General features: G+C 39.4%; 1 protein-coding gene across 2 annotated transcripts in view; it reads left to right on the forward strand.

Annotated features, from left to right (window-relative positions):
• The window catches only part of ddhd1b (DDHD domain containing 1b), a 37,164-nt gene that overhangs the window by 6,725 nt on the left and 14,486 nt on the right, over positions 1–15,953 (forward strand). For both annotated transcript variants that reach the window (XM_088402881.1, XM_088402880.1), the window contains exons 6-11: positions 3,938–4,044; positions 4,124–4,380; positions 4,918–4,993; positions 9,709–9,858; positions 11,818–11,882; positions 13,270–13,454. In XM_088402881.1, coding sequence (XP_088259007.1) covers positions 3,938–4,044; positions 4,124–4,380; positions 4,918–4,993; positions 9,709–9,858; positions 11,818–11,882; positions 13,270–13,454 — 840 coding nt within the window. The remainder of the gene's footprint in view (positions 1–3,937; positions 4,045–4,123; positions 4,381–4,917; positions 4,994–9,708; positions 9,859–11,817; positions 11,883–13,269; positions 13,455–15,953) is intronic.

The raw sequence follows: 15,953 nt of genomic DNA on the forward strand, positions 1-15,953 counted from the left end.
ACAACTAGTTGAATGTTACTTTTGTCATGGCGTGAGGGGGTATCATGTTTATCGGCGCAAAGCAACTTTAAGGGGGTGTCAGGAACCCTGCTACACAAAAAACTACAAAAGGACAGTCACAGATCAACATTGGCTTCCACTCAGTAGCATGAGCTCAAAGACGGGGAATGATTTCTGACCGACTTTACCCTGGTTCTTTTTTTGGTGGACTACCCATCCCTGCTGTCTTTGAGCATTTGGCGGGATACTCTTTGAACTGGTTGCCAGCCAATTGCAAGGCACATAGTGCATACGAACAACCATTCATCTTCACAAACACACCTCAGGACAATTTAGTGTGTTAATGAATGTGGGAGGAAATTGGAGTACCCGTAGAGCCGGGGTCCTTAACTACCGATCTGCAGCTCAGTACCAGTCCATGGGTCAACTGGAACTGGGTTACACCTGAAATATTTATTTCCGTTTTTATTATTATTTGAGACCGAAGGCTATTTTCATTTTGGGTTTTTTATTTTGCCTTATATTTTTGAAAACTGACCGGATTCACCTTGGTTCGTTTCAGTCACTTTGGAGCCACAGGGAAGCTTTGGTTTTGTCAAGTGATGTGTAATTGTAATAAAATAAGAATTTTCTTTCTTTCGTTCTTTTTTTTTAAGTGTCAGGCACTTCGACTTTTAGACTAAGCTGAACCCGTATAAACACTGTAAAAATAATTGACAGTAGTTGAAAGTTGATTTAGTTTACATTTTTCTTTTGTTAATGTTAAGGATACATTTTTAGGTATACTTTACTATTTTTATAGCTAATATTCTTATTTATACTGTAGTCGACGGGGGGGGGCTTGTCAAAATATAGTTGAGAAGCACTGCGTTTGACTGACTGTCAGACCTTTTACCTCTGGCACAGGGACTTAAGGCAAGGAACACACCCGTACGCATGAACACACAGTACGCGTGCTAGCAGTGATAAACTAATCTGGCAGTGAAATACCAATCAGAGGATGTTACGCTAGTAATACGAGTAAGTATGCTGGCAGCCATAAACTGGGAAACATTACGTATGACATACAGTACATTACTGTACAGTAGATTGGGAGCGATAAACCATTCAGCGAACCTTGCGTACGTTCCCTTTTATTGCCAACCGTATGTTTGAACATACACCCGTTGATATGGTGCACCCTATGTATGGTGAAAGTACGGAAATAGACAGCATAATCTGGGTCTAATGATATGGTGCACTATGGTGCAGAAGTACGATAATTGTTTTGAAGTTATTAGTCAGGTCAAGGCTAAAAGGAAACTTCAAGGCATTAGAACTGGACATCCATCAATAATTGATGATTGCCCAACAAGATGGAGGAAATCCTGGCAATGCTGGTTGTTTAGTTGTGTGCATACATAAAAATAACTATCACTTTTGTACAGTCAACAAAAGCCACGTCATCCTAAGAACAACACCCAGCCTGGCTACATTTTGCAATAACAGCCTTAAAATTTCCCAAACAAATTTGGGGAAATGTGTTATGGTACAATGAAACCAAAAGAACCTTTGTGCCATAATTGCAATAGGTACTTACTGTATGTACTGGGTAGTATCGATGTAGCAGCGTCACATTTCTACAACTGAATTTTTTGAGGCCTTGGTCACGATAAAAACGAGTACAAAACCTTCAGACCTCTACTAAAATTGTGATGGAGAGGAACTTGTTACTCTTCTAGTTGTTTCAGCCCGAAAACAACCCAAAGTGCACATCCAAATCAGAAAATGAATGACTTAACTAAGAACATTAAGATCGGAAGCTCTTTATACAATATCCTTAAATGGGTTACTTGGCAAATTTTGCCACTTTAAGATACAGTACATAGCCACACTAAAACTACTTAAAAAAAATCAATAAAAAAAGCCAAAAGTGATGAAACAAAACTTATGGATGTGCATCCATCCATCCATTTTTTGTAGCCGCTTATTCCTCACAAGGGTCGCAGGCTTGCTGGTGCCTAGCTCAGCTGACTTTGGGTAATAGGCATGGGACATCCTGAACATGGTGAGGTTGCCAGCCAATTGCAGGGTACACAGAGACGACAACCATTCACACACCGAATCACACCTAAGGACGATTTAGTATGTCCAATACACCTGCCATGCATGTTTTTTGGCGTATGGGAGGAAGCCGAAGTGCTGGAGAGAACCCACACTGGCTCAGGGACAACATGCAAACTACACACAGGAAGGCCAGAGCAAGTTAGATTTGAACTCGGGTCCCTGAACTGGGAGACAGACGTGCTAACCACTGCCCTACCGAGCCACCCATGGGTTTTTATTTTTATGATTTAAAGTGTTATTTTTCAATTAGGTGGGCAAAACTGTAAAAAAAACAAAAACAAAAATACAGACTGTATAGACTTGTATAAAGGACGTCACTGTGTCTGTCAATGACATGGCAACACTTGATAATCTACAGGTTTATCTCCAAGGTGGCCCTAAATTGTGTCTGCCAAATACTGGGAGGCAAAAGTGCTGTAGCAGATGCAAATCCACACTGTTGTGTGCAAGGATGTCTATTATTGTGGAGATAAAACAGGCAAAAATGGTGGCAACTGGGAGAAAGATATTTTCCGCTTATGTAAATACTTTCTCTTCCATCCATCTATCCGTCCATCCATCCATCCATCCATCCATCCATCCATCCATCCATCCATCCATCCATCCATCCATCCATCCATCCACCCATCCGTCCGTCCGTCCGTCCGTCTGTCCATCCATCAGTAAAGCTATTTTTGAGTCTCTGCATGGGTAGTCACAAGGAAGAGTCATGCTTTATCACCTGTGACAAAACTCAACTGTTTGTTTCCTTTTGGCTACCTATAGGTCTTTTCATGCACTGTGCTAATTGATGCTAACCTGCTCCAGTGCAGTTTTTGTTTGTGCTGTCCCGCGTTTTAACTGTGACATTAGGCGAAATGCTTTATCACCTATGATAAAACTTAACTCTGCATTTCCTTTTGCCCGAATTTGTCACGGCGCGTGACCCATACAAGAATTGAACCCTGAAACGGCTTGGGTGGAACAAAATGTTTTTTTAACAAAAAGTGCACGCAGCGCATGAAGTAACAACAAAAAATGCTTCAAAGTACAAAGGTGAAAATGAGGTTCAAAGGTACAAATAAAAGAGACACGGCAAAAAGGGATGTAACTCACTAGATTCGAGCGGAACCAGCAGGAGGATGTCGCCAAAAAATACAAAGTTCCAACATAAAAAGGTTATCAGAAAAACTGCTAGGACTCGGCAGCAAAAGGTAGCAACAGAAATTCTTACGCTATGGTAACATTATCGTTCGAGGAAACGAGGAACAGGAAACTGGCATGGGCACTGGAAGGCTGTGTAAAGTAGGTGGTGAGGTCCTCCTGCTTCGGCCGCACCCATATAGTCAGTTCCCTTAGCAATGTGCTTCTGATGTGTGGCCGGTGGCTTCGCCCCCTAATCTGCAAACAAGGACAGATGATTAGGCAAACGGAATATGACAGGATCATTTCATGCACTGTAATAATGATGCTAGTCTCTTCCAGAGAATTCTTCCAGAGGGTCTGAGGACCAGTTATATGTTCAAAACATTGCTGTTATGTGTCTGCTGGTTTCATCCAAATTATTGGCGTAATAGATTTCTGTGCTTTCCACTAACTTTATGATTCACTTCAAACTTGAATTCAAGTGTACACAACAAACATAACTATAAGGATATTATTAAGTTTACACCTCTGAGTGTATCAATAACACGGAGTCTGGTTACCTGCCTATTATTTGAACTTTTGATTCATCTTATCCTTTTCATCAACCTCATGTTGAGTCTAATGAGTGTATGGGATCAGTGTCAAACTTTAGTTAAGCTGTTCAGCGGTTTGTGCACATTTAATTTACTATTGTATGCTCTTACAGACACGGTGGACACCATCACTCCGGACAAACTGAGAGGTCTCAGAGACATGTTGAACAGCAGCGCCATGGACATCATGTATTACACTAGCCCTCTTTATAGAGATGAGGTGAGACTCTTTTATGGTTACACAAACAATGCACAAACAGTAATACTGATTTTCCTTGTGTATTTGTGTTTATATCTAGATTACCCGAGGTTTGACTTTGGAGCTGAACCGTCTTTACTCACTTTTTTGCTTGAGAAATCCAGAGTTTGAACAAAATGGGAAGGTGTCCATTGTGTCACACTCCTTAGGCTGTGTCATCACTTTTGACATCATGACTGGCTGGGACCCGGTTCGCTTTCATCATATAGAAGTACCAGATCCAGAAGAAAGTATGGCCCGCTGGCCAAGTGATGAAGAGCGCCATCTTCAGGAGCAGCTCAGACTCACACGCCTCAGGTACTTCAAAATATGAAATGGACTGAAACATTTGTTGTGGTTATTGGACAATTACTATTTCCTTAACAAAAAATGGGTGCAGATGGCCATCACTTTTCAGCCAACAAAAATCTCTGATAAAACAGAGGACTAAGGCCTTGTCTACATGTAGCGGGGTTCTTGCAAACGGGTGGGTAGTAAATGTCTTCGTTTTGCCCTATTTGCTAAACGTGGATGGGCTTTTTTTTTTTTTTCCATCAAAACTGAATGTTTCAAAACCTCCAGCCAAAGTGGAGATTTTACATCATACGTACATCTTGGTGTCATTTTTTAAAATCACAATAGCCTAGCATTTGAACAGGCTGTGTTGTTTTTTTTAAGTGCGTTGTACATTTTGCTAGAAAAGCATTACCAAACTCAACATTATAACAACAACAGCACTGTGGTTCATCACTGTGGCTGTGTGAGATTCTTTATATCTGAACGATTAACATGCATGCACATTTGTATTTAAAAAAAAAAACAACAACAAAAAAAAAAACAATTTTTTCTGAGCAGGTTGAGAGATTTGGAGGATCAATTCCAGGGTCTGCAGACTTCATCTTTTGTTGCAGTTCCAGCTTTGAAATTCAAGGTACCGTATTTTTCGGACCATAAGCTGCGACTTTTAACAATTATTTGAGTCCTGCGGTTTATCTCCCACCGGTCAAGCAAATGTGTGTACAATGAATCCGTTTATGGAACAACTGTGAAATAGAACTGAAAAGATGTGAATCAATGGCTAGGCTCAAAAAGAGTTTTAAAATATATCATTAAAAATATTTTAGAAAAATGTCTAAATTGAATAAGATCTTGGATAAAAGTTTGTGATGTCTAAATTTGATTTACCGTATACAGTATATATGATTGTATTTATAAATTTATGATTGTATATATTATTTATTTGCAGTGTGTGCAATGTTAACTAAAATAATCTATCAATTAATCAACGGGAGACAGAATGCTATCGAAGCACAGTGGGCCCCCGTGTTACGAGACTAATCTGTTGCGCGGTTGGAGTCGTAAGGCGAATTCGCCGTATGACGGGCAATCCAAATTTATGTTAAATAGCTAATGCGTTTTAACCCTGTCAAGTTTGAATTAAGCAGTAAGATGCACTTTAAATACGGTATTGTAACCACTCGCGATAGAACAAAGCTTTACCATTCCGCCATTTTGAAAGACCAAAAGCAGACCACCATCTTCGTGAGCAGACAGCGACAAATAGCAAGCCCCTAGGCCTAGGGTCATGAGTTGTTTTGGGTGCAAATCTGGGAAAATATCATAAAGAGGGGATGAAAAAATGTCAGTATTACAGGTCGCAACATGAAAATAACGTCACTGACGTTGCAACACGGGGGTCCACTGTATTGATTTCAAGTTTGAAATGTTATTTAATGCTGCAGTATTCTGTTGGTAATATCTGTCCATCCATTTCCTATAAATATAATGTTGGGACTAAATATGCTGGCATGTTCAGTCTGTTAAAGAGAGGATGTTGTAGTTGGTACGCAATTAAAAAAAAAATATGAAAAATCCAGACCCAAAAATCCAGGGAAGCCGGAATGCAAGTAACCAAAGCAACCCTCAAAAAAAAAAGGAGCCATACATTACAAATCCTCTGAGACAGGACTTGGAAAAACTGGCAGAAAAACGACAAAAATAGGTGACAGAGACAGAAACAACAGGCTATAGAAACAACAATACTTGGACAGTGACAACATTGACAAGCAACACTTGAACAATGACCCAACAAGAACTGGAAGGAAACAGGAAATAAATACACTCTAAACTAACAAGACAACAATGAGCATCTGGACAAGAAACAGTCGGAAGAGGGAGCTTTTTTGCCAACTCAGGGGAACAGTTGGACGCAGTCACACTGACAAGACACTGACACAATGGAAACAGAAACATGAACAAAAGACCAAACAACCTAGAATGTGAAAAAACAAAGCCCAACAAAACCCAGAACAGAAAGGAACAGAAAAACCTGACACTAACTTTAACACAAACAAAACACCATAGAACATAACAATCATTAATGTTGTAATGTTTCAAAATAGGCAGCACGTTGGCGCCGTGGTGTTAGCAATTCAGGGACTCGTGTTCAAATCCACCTTGCTCCGGCCTTCCTGTGGAGTTTGCATGTTCTCTCTGAGCCCACATGGTTTTTCTCCAGGCACTCCAGTTTCTTCCCACACTCCAAAAACATGCATGGCAGGCGTATTGGTCGCCTCGTCCTTATCGTCCTTAGATGTGACTGAGTGTGTTAATGGGTGTTCGCCTCTGTGTACTCTGCAATTGGCTGGCAACCAGTTCAGGATGTCCTCCGCCTACTGCCCCAAGTCAGCTGGAATAGGTACCAGCAAGCCTGCATGAGGCCAATCGGCTTTAGAAAATGGCATTGAAATGACATTCTAAAACAGCATTCTGTTTTGTAATTAAAGAATTGAAATCAAGACACTATTTTCAAAATAGTTATCACCAGTGATGGGCAAAGTACACAGATTGTTCACTTGAGTAAAAGTAAAAGTAGCCTATGTAAAAAATGACTTGAGTAAAAGTAAAAGTGCTGAACCAAAAATCTACTCAAGTAAAAGTAAAAGCTCTGAAATGTACTTTAGCGTAAAATACAAAGTAAAAAGTGTAGGTTTTTTTGGGGGGGGGTCAAAGATCACAATCCCAATTTATTTTTTTCAAAGCCGGTGAGACAAATATTGTCAGTTATGTTCAAGAAGGAGCCACTCTGTGGTCGAGGTAAGATCGGGCCTAAAAAAATCCAGCCCGGCCCAACCCAGGCCCGCGGTATTAAAGTCCGATCCGGCCCGAGCCCGACCAATTAACTTGATTTGCAGTCCCAAGCCTAAAGCAAACCCGAAATTCCATATTTTATTTGTGAGGACTCTGGAGGAGGAGGTGATATATGTAAAATTAAAGCCTTTTGTAACGAAATCTAAGTTTAACCAGACTGTATAAATATTTACATCTTTGATATTTCTGTGTCTGTAGAGGTTACATTAACCGACAATTTTCCATCATTGATGGATTTTTTTAATAGTTGGGGCCGTCCGTCATTGGTGCGCACTCAATTACGCGGAGAAATACTGCAGCCCACTCGGATATGAATGTTCCTCTGAGCCACCGTAGTGAGCGTCTGGGCTAGGGGATGACATCAGAGAAAGAGTCGTGAACAGCGGTGTTTACACTAGCTTTTGCTATTGCTGTACCGTTCCAGCAATAAAGCCGATAAGGTGAAACCCAGGTCTGGTTAATTCACATGACAATTCCTTAGTTTAGTATCCACATTCCACACATCGTTTTAGTATACATTTTTATAAACAAATATTATTTTAAAAAAGTCTGCGAGATAGAAGCCCGGTCTGACCCGAACGTAATGAATGACATTTTGGGCCCGGGTCGGCTCGGGTCAGGTCGGGCTTGGGTGTGGGCTTAAAATCTTACCCCTACTCTGTGGAACTGTCCACGGGCCGTAGGTGTGGGATACGCTTCATCACACATTCCAAAAACATGCATGGAAGGTGTATTGGACACTTTAAAATTCAAAGTTTAAATGGTCACACGAAATCAGGGGTGTCAAATTTGTTTTAGCTTACGGGTCGCACATAGGAAAATTTATTAACAAGTGAGCCAGACAAATAAAACCATGGTATATATTTATATAACATTAAAACAGCATCTTCAGATTTATTATTCTTTTTTTAATACTGTCCAAAATAGTACAAACAACATCACTAATAATGACAAAAATAAAAACATTACTATTAATTGCAAAACATTTCAAGTTGTTCTTTTTTTTTTAAAAAAAAAAAGGAAAATCTCATTTTTATACTTTACAAAATACTGTAATCTTGCAGGCCAGATTAAACCGGTTCAGGCCAGAACCAGCCCGCGGCTGTATGTTTAACTTCCCCGCTCTAAATGTCCAATACACCTGCCATGCATATTTTTGGAATGTGGAAATAAGTCGGAGAGAACTCACACAGGCTCAGGGAGAACATGTGAATCATTCTTACTCCCAGCTCCGGTGTGCAAATCAAATAACCAAATAAAAACACATACGTATGCCAAGGACATCAAAATATGTAAAACTGCAAATGCCACAAGTTGAAGTACTCAATTCCTTTCAAAATCCACCCTCCTTATTTGCACAACAGTGTAATAAACTGATAAATAAAATCATACTAATAATGTTATAAAATATGATCATAATGATTTTTGATTATCATATTTCTGCCTTTAGGATGTGTGGAAATTGTCTGCAGACAACTTCAATAATACCTAATATGCATATCATATTTAATCTTAAATTTTGGGAAACGGCTTTCTATTTGGTTTAATCTGAGTGATCAACTCAGTGATTTCTATGGTTCTATCTGCACGTTAAAGGCACCCAGGCACAGATTAATTAAATAATTCAAATTATGCTGGAAAAATCCTACAAATTTGGCTTGGTATGGGCTTCCCCTGGTAAATGGGTTCTCTTACCTTGGTAGAAGATAAAACCAACGAGAATATAGACCAAGACCTTTGAGAAAAAAAAAAAGTTAGCTAATGACATTAGCATTATCTTTATTAGCATAGCTAGCTAGCGAATGAACAAAGTTATAACAGCGGCGGCGTTAAGCTGACTTACCTTATCGTACTTTCTGAGATTCAATGGAGAGTTCTTGAAGGCAACCACACCATGATGTTTTGACTTCCCCAAGGAACGTGAAGAAATCATTCAAGTAAGGCCATGGGTGAGGGTGAATGGCTGCCGGCTTTAGCCTCTTGAGCCTGTGTTTATTTGGCTTATATGTCCGTGTTTTATTCGATGCTAGCTTCAAGCAAAGGCTACCTACTGCTATCGTCCCTGCTCTCCAGGTTATGTGGCACTGACAGTTGTGGGACGTCCCTGTATTTTTTTAAATTTAGCGGCAGCCAGGCTGATTGGTCCAACATGGTTTACGTAGTTTGCGCAAAGATGCTGAAAAGAAAAGTCACAAGGCCTTTTATTGTGAATTATTAAAAATAAAAAAGGCATTTTTTTTTTTTAAATATAGCAAGTAAAATGTACAATATTTGTGTTTAAAATGTAGGGAGTAAAAGTAAAATGTCAGAAAAAAATACTTCTAAAAGTACAAAATACAGGCAAAATTTACTATATAATATACACTAATACACTAACTACAGTAACAAAGTATTTGTACTTCGTTCCTTCCCATCTCTGGTTACAATTGTAACAATTCAAATTATGTGCTTATGTGTACTAACGTGTGAAATCATTGATGTTTGTTGATCTTGCAGGTAGAGAATTTTTTCTGCATGGGCTCCCCTTTGGCAGTGTTCTTGGCATTACGAGGCATCCGTCCAGGAAACAATGGCGTGCAGGACCATATCCTCCCGACTTCAATCTGCAAACGCCTTTTCAACATATTCCATCCCACTGACCCTGTGGTGAGTTCATTATAGTATACACTTGAAGATTTCTGGCATCTGTGTGTGCTGTGTTCCCTCTTGTGCACTTTGGAACAGCTGTCGGCTTGTCATCTGGTTCCACAATTCATTGACATTTAACCACCCAACTTTCTCAGGTGCCTCACTATTACTCATTATTACTTTATTGATTTTCTTGTCAGCCTTTTTTTTTATAAAGAAAGCTAAGCAAATGTTTTGCACATGTCTGTTTGGTCACGTCATAGCCACATTAGCCCACTAGGATTGACGGCAAGGCACCTTCATAATTATGTGCACAGTGAGTCCGTATGTCCATCCATCCATCCATCCATCCATCCATCCATCCATCCATCCATCCATCCATCCATCCATCCATCCATTCATTAATTCATTCATTGTCTAGAGCCGCCTATCCTCATGAGGTTCGTAGGCTTGCTGATGCCTATCCCAGCTGACTTCGGGCAGTAGGCAGGGGACTCCCTGGACTGGTTGCCAGCCAATCGCGAGGCACACAGAGACGAACAACCGTTCACGCACCCAATCACACCTAAGGACAATTTAGTGTGTCCCGGAAAGTACATGTCATTAGCTATTGGAAAATTAGTAGATGAAAATTATATTTGTACTGTCTCAAATTTTTTGAAGGAATATGCCATTATTTTGGGGCACTCTGGAACCCTAGGAATCTTCATAAACTCATTCCCTAATTTTAATGTTGTTTTGACTTAATCGATGATTGTCCAGTTCCTTACATAATTGTCCAGTTAAAACTAAATAAATAAGAAATAGTTATTATTGCGCATTTCATGCAGAAGGTAATTCATTGTATTTTACATCATTAAAAGGTATAATTTGAAATCGATTTCAAGAAAATATTTAATGACATTTTAAAACAGTCAAGCATGCAAAAGTAGCTAAAATGAACTAAAATTACTAAAACACCATGAATTTTTGGAAAACTTCTTATTATTATTTCTACTTTTCCTTTTAGGGGTCCCCCCAGAGAATCAGTTGCTTCCATTCAAACCTGCATCCTCTTTTCTCACATCAACTACTTTCATTCCTCTAACTACATCCACAAACCTCCTCTTGGTCTTCTCCTACGCCTTCTGCCTGCCAATTCAAAACTCAGCGTTCTTCTCACTATATACTCACCATCTCTACTCTGGGCATGTCCGAACCATCTCAGTCCAGCCTCTCTGACTTTATCTCCAAAACCTCCAACATGTCCTCTCCGTTTGAGGTATTCATTCATGACCTTATCCATCCTGGTCACTCTCAAAGAGAACCTCAGCATATTCATCCTTGCTACCTCCTGCTCTGCCTCCTGTCCTTTCCTCAGTTGCACATTCCCAGGCAAAACAGCATCACTGGTATCACTTCAGTTTTGTACATCTTTCCTTTCAGCTGAAACTCTTCTATCACACCTGACACCTTTCTCAACCTGTTTCAGCTTGAATGCATGTGCTTCTTCACCTTTTTTCCACACTCTCCTTTGCTCTGGACCGTTGACCCTAAAAACCTAAAATCCTCCACCTTCTTTATCTGTTCTTCCTGTATCCCCACTCTTACACTTGACTCCCCCTAATTTACACACATATACTCTGTTTTTCCAGGGCCACCACTCTAGCTTCTCCTTCACCTTTTCCCTACACTCACTACAGATCACAATGTTTTCTGGAAACATCATAGACCACGGAGATTCCTGTTTAACCTTGTTTGTCAGCCTGTTCATCACTGTTGCAAACAAGAGGGGCCCCAGAGCTAATCCCTGATGCAGTCTCTTGAACTTTTTTCACACATAAAGAACACCTCACCACTTACTCGCCTTACTGTCCTCTTACATGTCCTGCACTGCTCTACAGGTTCCACTTTAACTAAGATGGGAAAACAACATACAATAACAGAAAGTAGGTCATGTTTCTGTCCAAACATTATTTTCTCTCTCTGCCCTTTTAGGCATACAGATTGGAACCTCTTATATTAAAGCACTACAGTAACATTGCACCAGTTCAAATCCACTGGTAAGTCATGTTATAATGTACATTTGTGGTCACCAGCTGATTTTAATTGAGAGGTGTGGGCCTGAAAATTTGCGTGAAACCTATCACTATCACCCTCTAGGAATGGGTATTACACCCCCCCCCCCCAATTTTTTTTATACACATATATATATATATATATATATATATATATATATATATATATATATATATATATATATATATATATATATATATATATATATATATATATATATATATATATATATTGGGATGTGTGTTTTGTAAAGAAAACTACAAGTAGGTGCACATCTGTCGAAGGTTTTTCTTCCTGCTCCCATCGACTTTTTATCTTATACCATCTCAATCCCTTGATGAAAGGTAAAGTTGACTCCCACCCTGCGAGAATGCCATGACTAGGGGGATTCCTGGAAAAAGTACCATTAGTGTGAATGTAAATGGTTGTTTTTCCCTGTGTCAAGTTACATGAATGGTACAGGATAAATCGATAAGAATAATTGCATGGTTTCATGTGTAACCAGATCCCACAACAATCTGTACATTTGTAAAGACAAAAACAAGATGTTGTTATGAAGCTCTAGTATTAGGAGATAAAATAGCACAAGCTCAACATAATATCTGATTTATTGTCCTTCGTCCATAACAGATTTTGTATAAAGAGTTTGAGAAGATGTTCCTGTGATCAAGTTATGCAGATGACATTTTCTCAAGCCACTGTTTTGACATTTGGACCACATAGACCACTGCTATGTGTGGCATTTTTTATTATGTTGACTATTTCATCAACAATATTTACTTTCAACATAACTTACAGTATTTTGATTGGTTATTTGTATAATGTTAGTCAAAATCATACATTTTGTTTTCTAATTATATTGTGTCAAATGAGCCAGTGAAATTCATTAAACTGTATACATATATACAGTATATGTATATTGATATGTAAACACCTTCTTGTGAAAAAATATTCATTTTTATAGGGGCTTTTTGAAAGACACCTGTCAGTTCAATTCATGGATTCAAATCTGGTCTCTGGCCTTCCCTGAAGAGCAAAATTAAAAATTTTACTCTTAGAAGACTTAGATGCATTTGTGTTAGTTTAAAAGGAAAAGCCATTTTAAGACATGGCAGAAAAAAACAAAGACGTAAACATAAATACGCACTTGTATGTACATGTGAGAGTTCAAGTTGATTCATGTGGTTCATTATTACTGCCCTTATTGCTCTCTTACTGTTTTTTTGTTTTTGTTTTATTGCCTACTTTATTATTTGCTCAATTATGGAATGTAGTCTGCTCAGAGAAGTGAATTTCATTGTGTAGTATTACTATACATATGACAATAAAACTCTTGAATCTTGAATTTTGAATGTGACTGTGATGTGGCAGGTACAACACTACCAGCCCCACACCATATGCTCAAATTCGCCCCATGCTGCTGAACCTCCCCAAGGAGACGACATCTACCTGTATATCAGACTCAGAAAGCCTTCCCAGCCCCTGCACCTCCCCTCCCCAGGCACGACGACACTATGGAGAGTCCATCACCAGCCTAGGCAAGGCCAGCATTATGGGTAAGTACCTTGGAGGTTAAGGCAACATAGATACAAAAAGAAAATCAGGGATCCAAGTAAGTGGCTTGGCATCGCTGTTTGAGATGTAAATTTTGGGCTTTGCGCCTCATGTAAGCTCGTGGAATCGCTAAACTGAGATGTGCCCTCAACAACTGTGGTCCCATACGTGACCAGCTCTGAAAAAAGGGCATGTGTCAAAATATGAACATTTTGTTGTCCATATATTCTATTAAATCATTTTGTATTGTAAACATATTTAAAATACATTTTGTTCCATTTCAAATTATATCTAATTCTGTTGGTAACTCAAAAACAGAGTTTCAGCAATTTGAATGTTGCTTGGTTGAAATCCTTTCTTTTGAGAAAAACACATGTACAATTTGTGACATACAGCTGTCAAAGTGTTTAAGATGACTGGAAAGTATATTCCAATAGAAGTTAACGATATCGGAGATTTTAAGTCTTTAAAAGAACAGATGAAATTGGGCAAACACGGTGATTTGGCCTCAACTATAAAACAACTTGGAAGAGCCCATTAAAATTACATTTTATCTTCTGGGACATCAACTGTGAAAATGTGCTTGTTTTATTATCACTAATTATGTGTGTGTGTTTTAAAGAATTTTGCGGAACTGTATTATTTACAATTTGGTCTGATTTATTTATTTATTTAATCTTATATATTACATATGTTGTACTATATCTAAAATGCATTTGGCCACCAAAAGCAAATGAAAATGCTTTGATGGTTCAACACTTTTTTTATTTTTTTTCCATCCCACGTAATACAAAAGGAACACCTTAAGTCACTTCAACTGTGTTGAATGCGTAATTGTTATATGCATTACCGTGATTCTCTTTTCATCTTTAACAGTATTTATATTAGATTTTATTTTCAACCCACTTTATATAGAAGGAAGTAGATTTGCCAGTCTGCCATGGACAGTTCATTTGTCACTGACATGTGGTCATATCTTTACTAGAAAACATTACATCCGTGTTAATTGACTACAGGTTTGTGGTTTTAAAAAGCTGAAAATATTAATAAACAAAGTTGAAACTGGGAAGTGATCAAAACATGACATGATATTACTGATACATGATTTGATTATTATATGGCATTATTACATGCAATGCTTTTCCAAACAATCACACTAAATCTAACATAATGTAGATCTCATTTGGTGGTAGTAAATGCAAAAGAAAAACTTTGCCCTTATGTTTGTGAAATAATGTCCTTTAAATACTTTGAAATAAAATTAGAAGTAAAATTATTACAGAAGTCGATCCTGAAACTGATGAATAACTATTATTTCATGAGGATAGGCAATTGGATTATGTTTCCCAGTCTCCCTATCCCATCACAAGAATGTTGTAAACAACACAATTGTACGTAAGTCAGTTTTCTGCTCGTGCTAGAGGATAATATTATGGCATATTTTAAACTTTTATTACAAACCGGATTCGGTTGAAGTTGGGAAATTGTGTAAAATGTAAATAAGAACGAAATACAACGATTTGAAAATCCTTCTCAACCCATGTTCAATTGAATACACTACAAAGACAATATATTTAATGTTCAAACTGATAAACTTAATTGTTTTTTGGCAAAACGATCGCCCACCAGACAGCGAATTTGTGCTACGATCGCAACCGCGGAACATAGGGGTGTCCATATGTGCTCTTGCCACAAGACACCCTAGGCCACAATTCGATGATCGACTTTGTGGTTTTATCATCAGATTTGTGGCCGCATGTTTTGGACACTCGGGTGAAGAGCTGTCAACTGATCACCACCTGGTGGTGTGTTGGCTCCGATGGTGAGGGAGGATGCCGGCCAGACCTGGCAGACCTAAATGTATTGTGTGGGTCTGCTGGGAATATTTGGTAGTCCCCTGTCAGAAGGAGTTTCAACTCCCACCTCCGGCAGATTTTCTGCCACGTCCCGGGGGAGGTGGGAGACATTGAGTCCGAGTGGACCATGTTCCGCACCTCCTTTGTCGAGGCGGCTGATCGGAGTTGTGGCTGTAAGGTGGTCGGTGCCTGTCGTGGCCGCAATCCCCGAATCCGCTGGTGGACACAAGGGACTCCAGAAGCAGCTGACAGGTAAAAACTAGAGTGTGGGAGGATTTAGTGAGCCCATAGAAAGCGAATTCTGGGCGGCTTCAAGGGAATTCTGGTCCACCATCCGGCGTCTCAGAGGGGGGAAGCAGTGAACCATTAACATTGTTTACAGTGGAGATGGGGCACTGCTGCCTTCAGCTCGGGACCTTGTGAACCAGTGGACAGAATACTCCTAATATCTCCTCAACCCCACCGACATGTCTTCCTCTGAGGAAGGGTAGTTTTCGGGCTCCGAGCTGCGCTCTCCCAAATCTGGGGCTGAAGTCACTGAGGTGGTCAAAAAACTCCTTGGAGGCAAGGCCCCGAGGGTGGATGAGAGCCGCTCGGAGTTCCTGAAGGCTCTGGATGTCATAGGGCTGTCTTGGCTGACACGCC

The sequence above is a fragment of the Hippichthys cyanospilos genome, chromosome 20 (genome assembly GCF_059441005.1).
Source record: "Hippichthys cyanospilos isolate Australia breed blue-spotted pipefish chromosome 20, RoL_Hcya_1.0, whole genome shotgun sequence".
Classification (NCBI taxonomy): domain Eukaryota; kingdom Metazoa; phylum Chordata; class Actinopteri; order Syngnathiformes; family Syngnathidae; genus Hippichthys; species Hippichthys cyanospilos.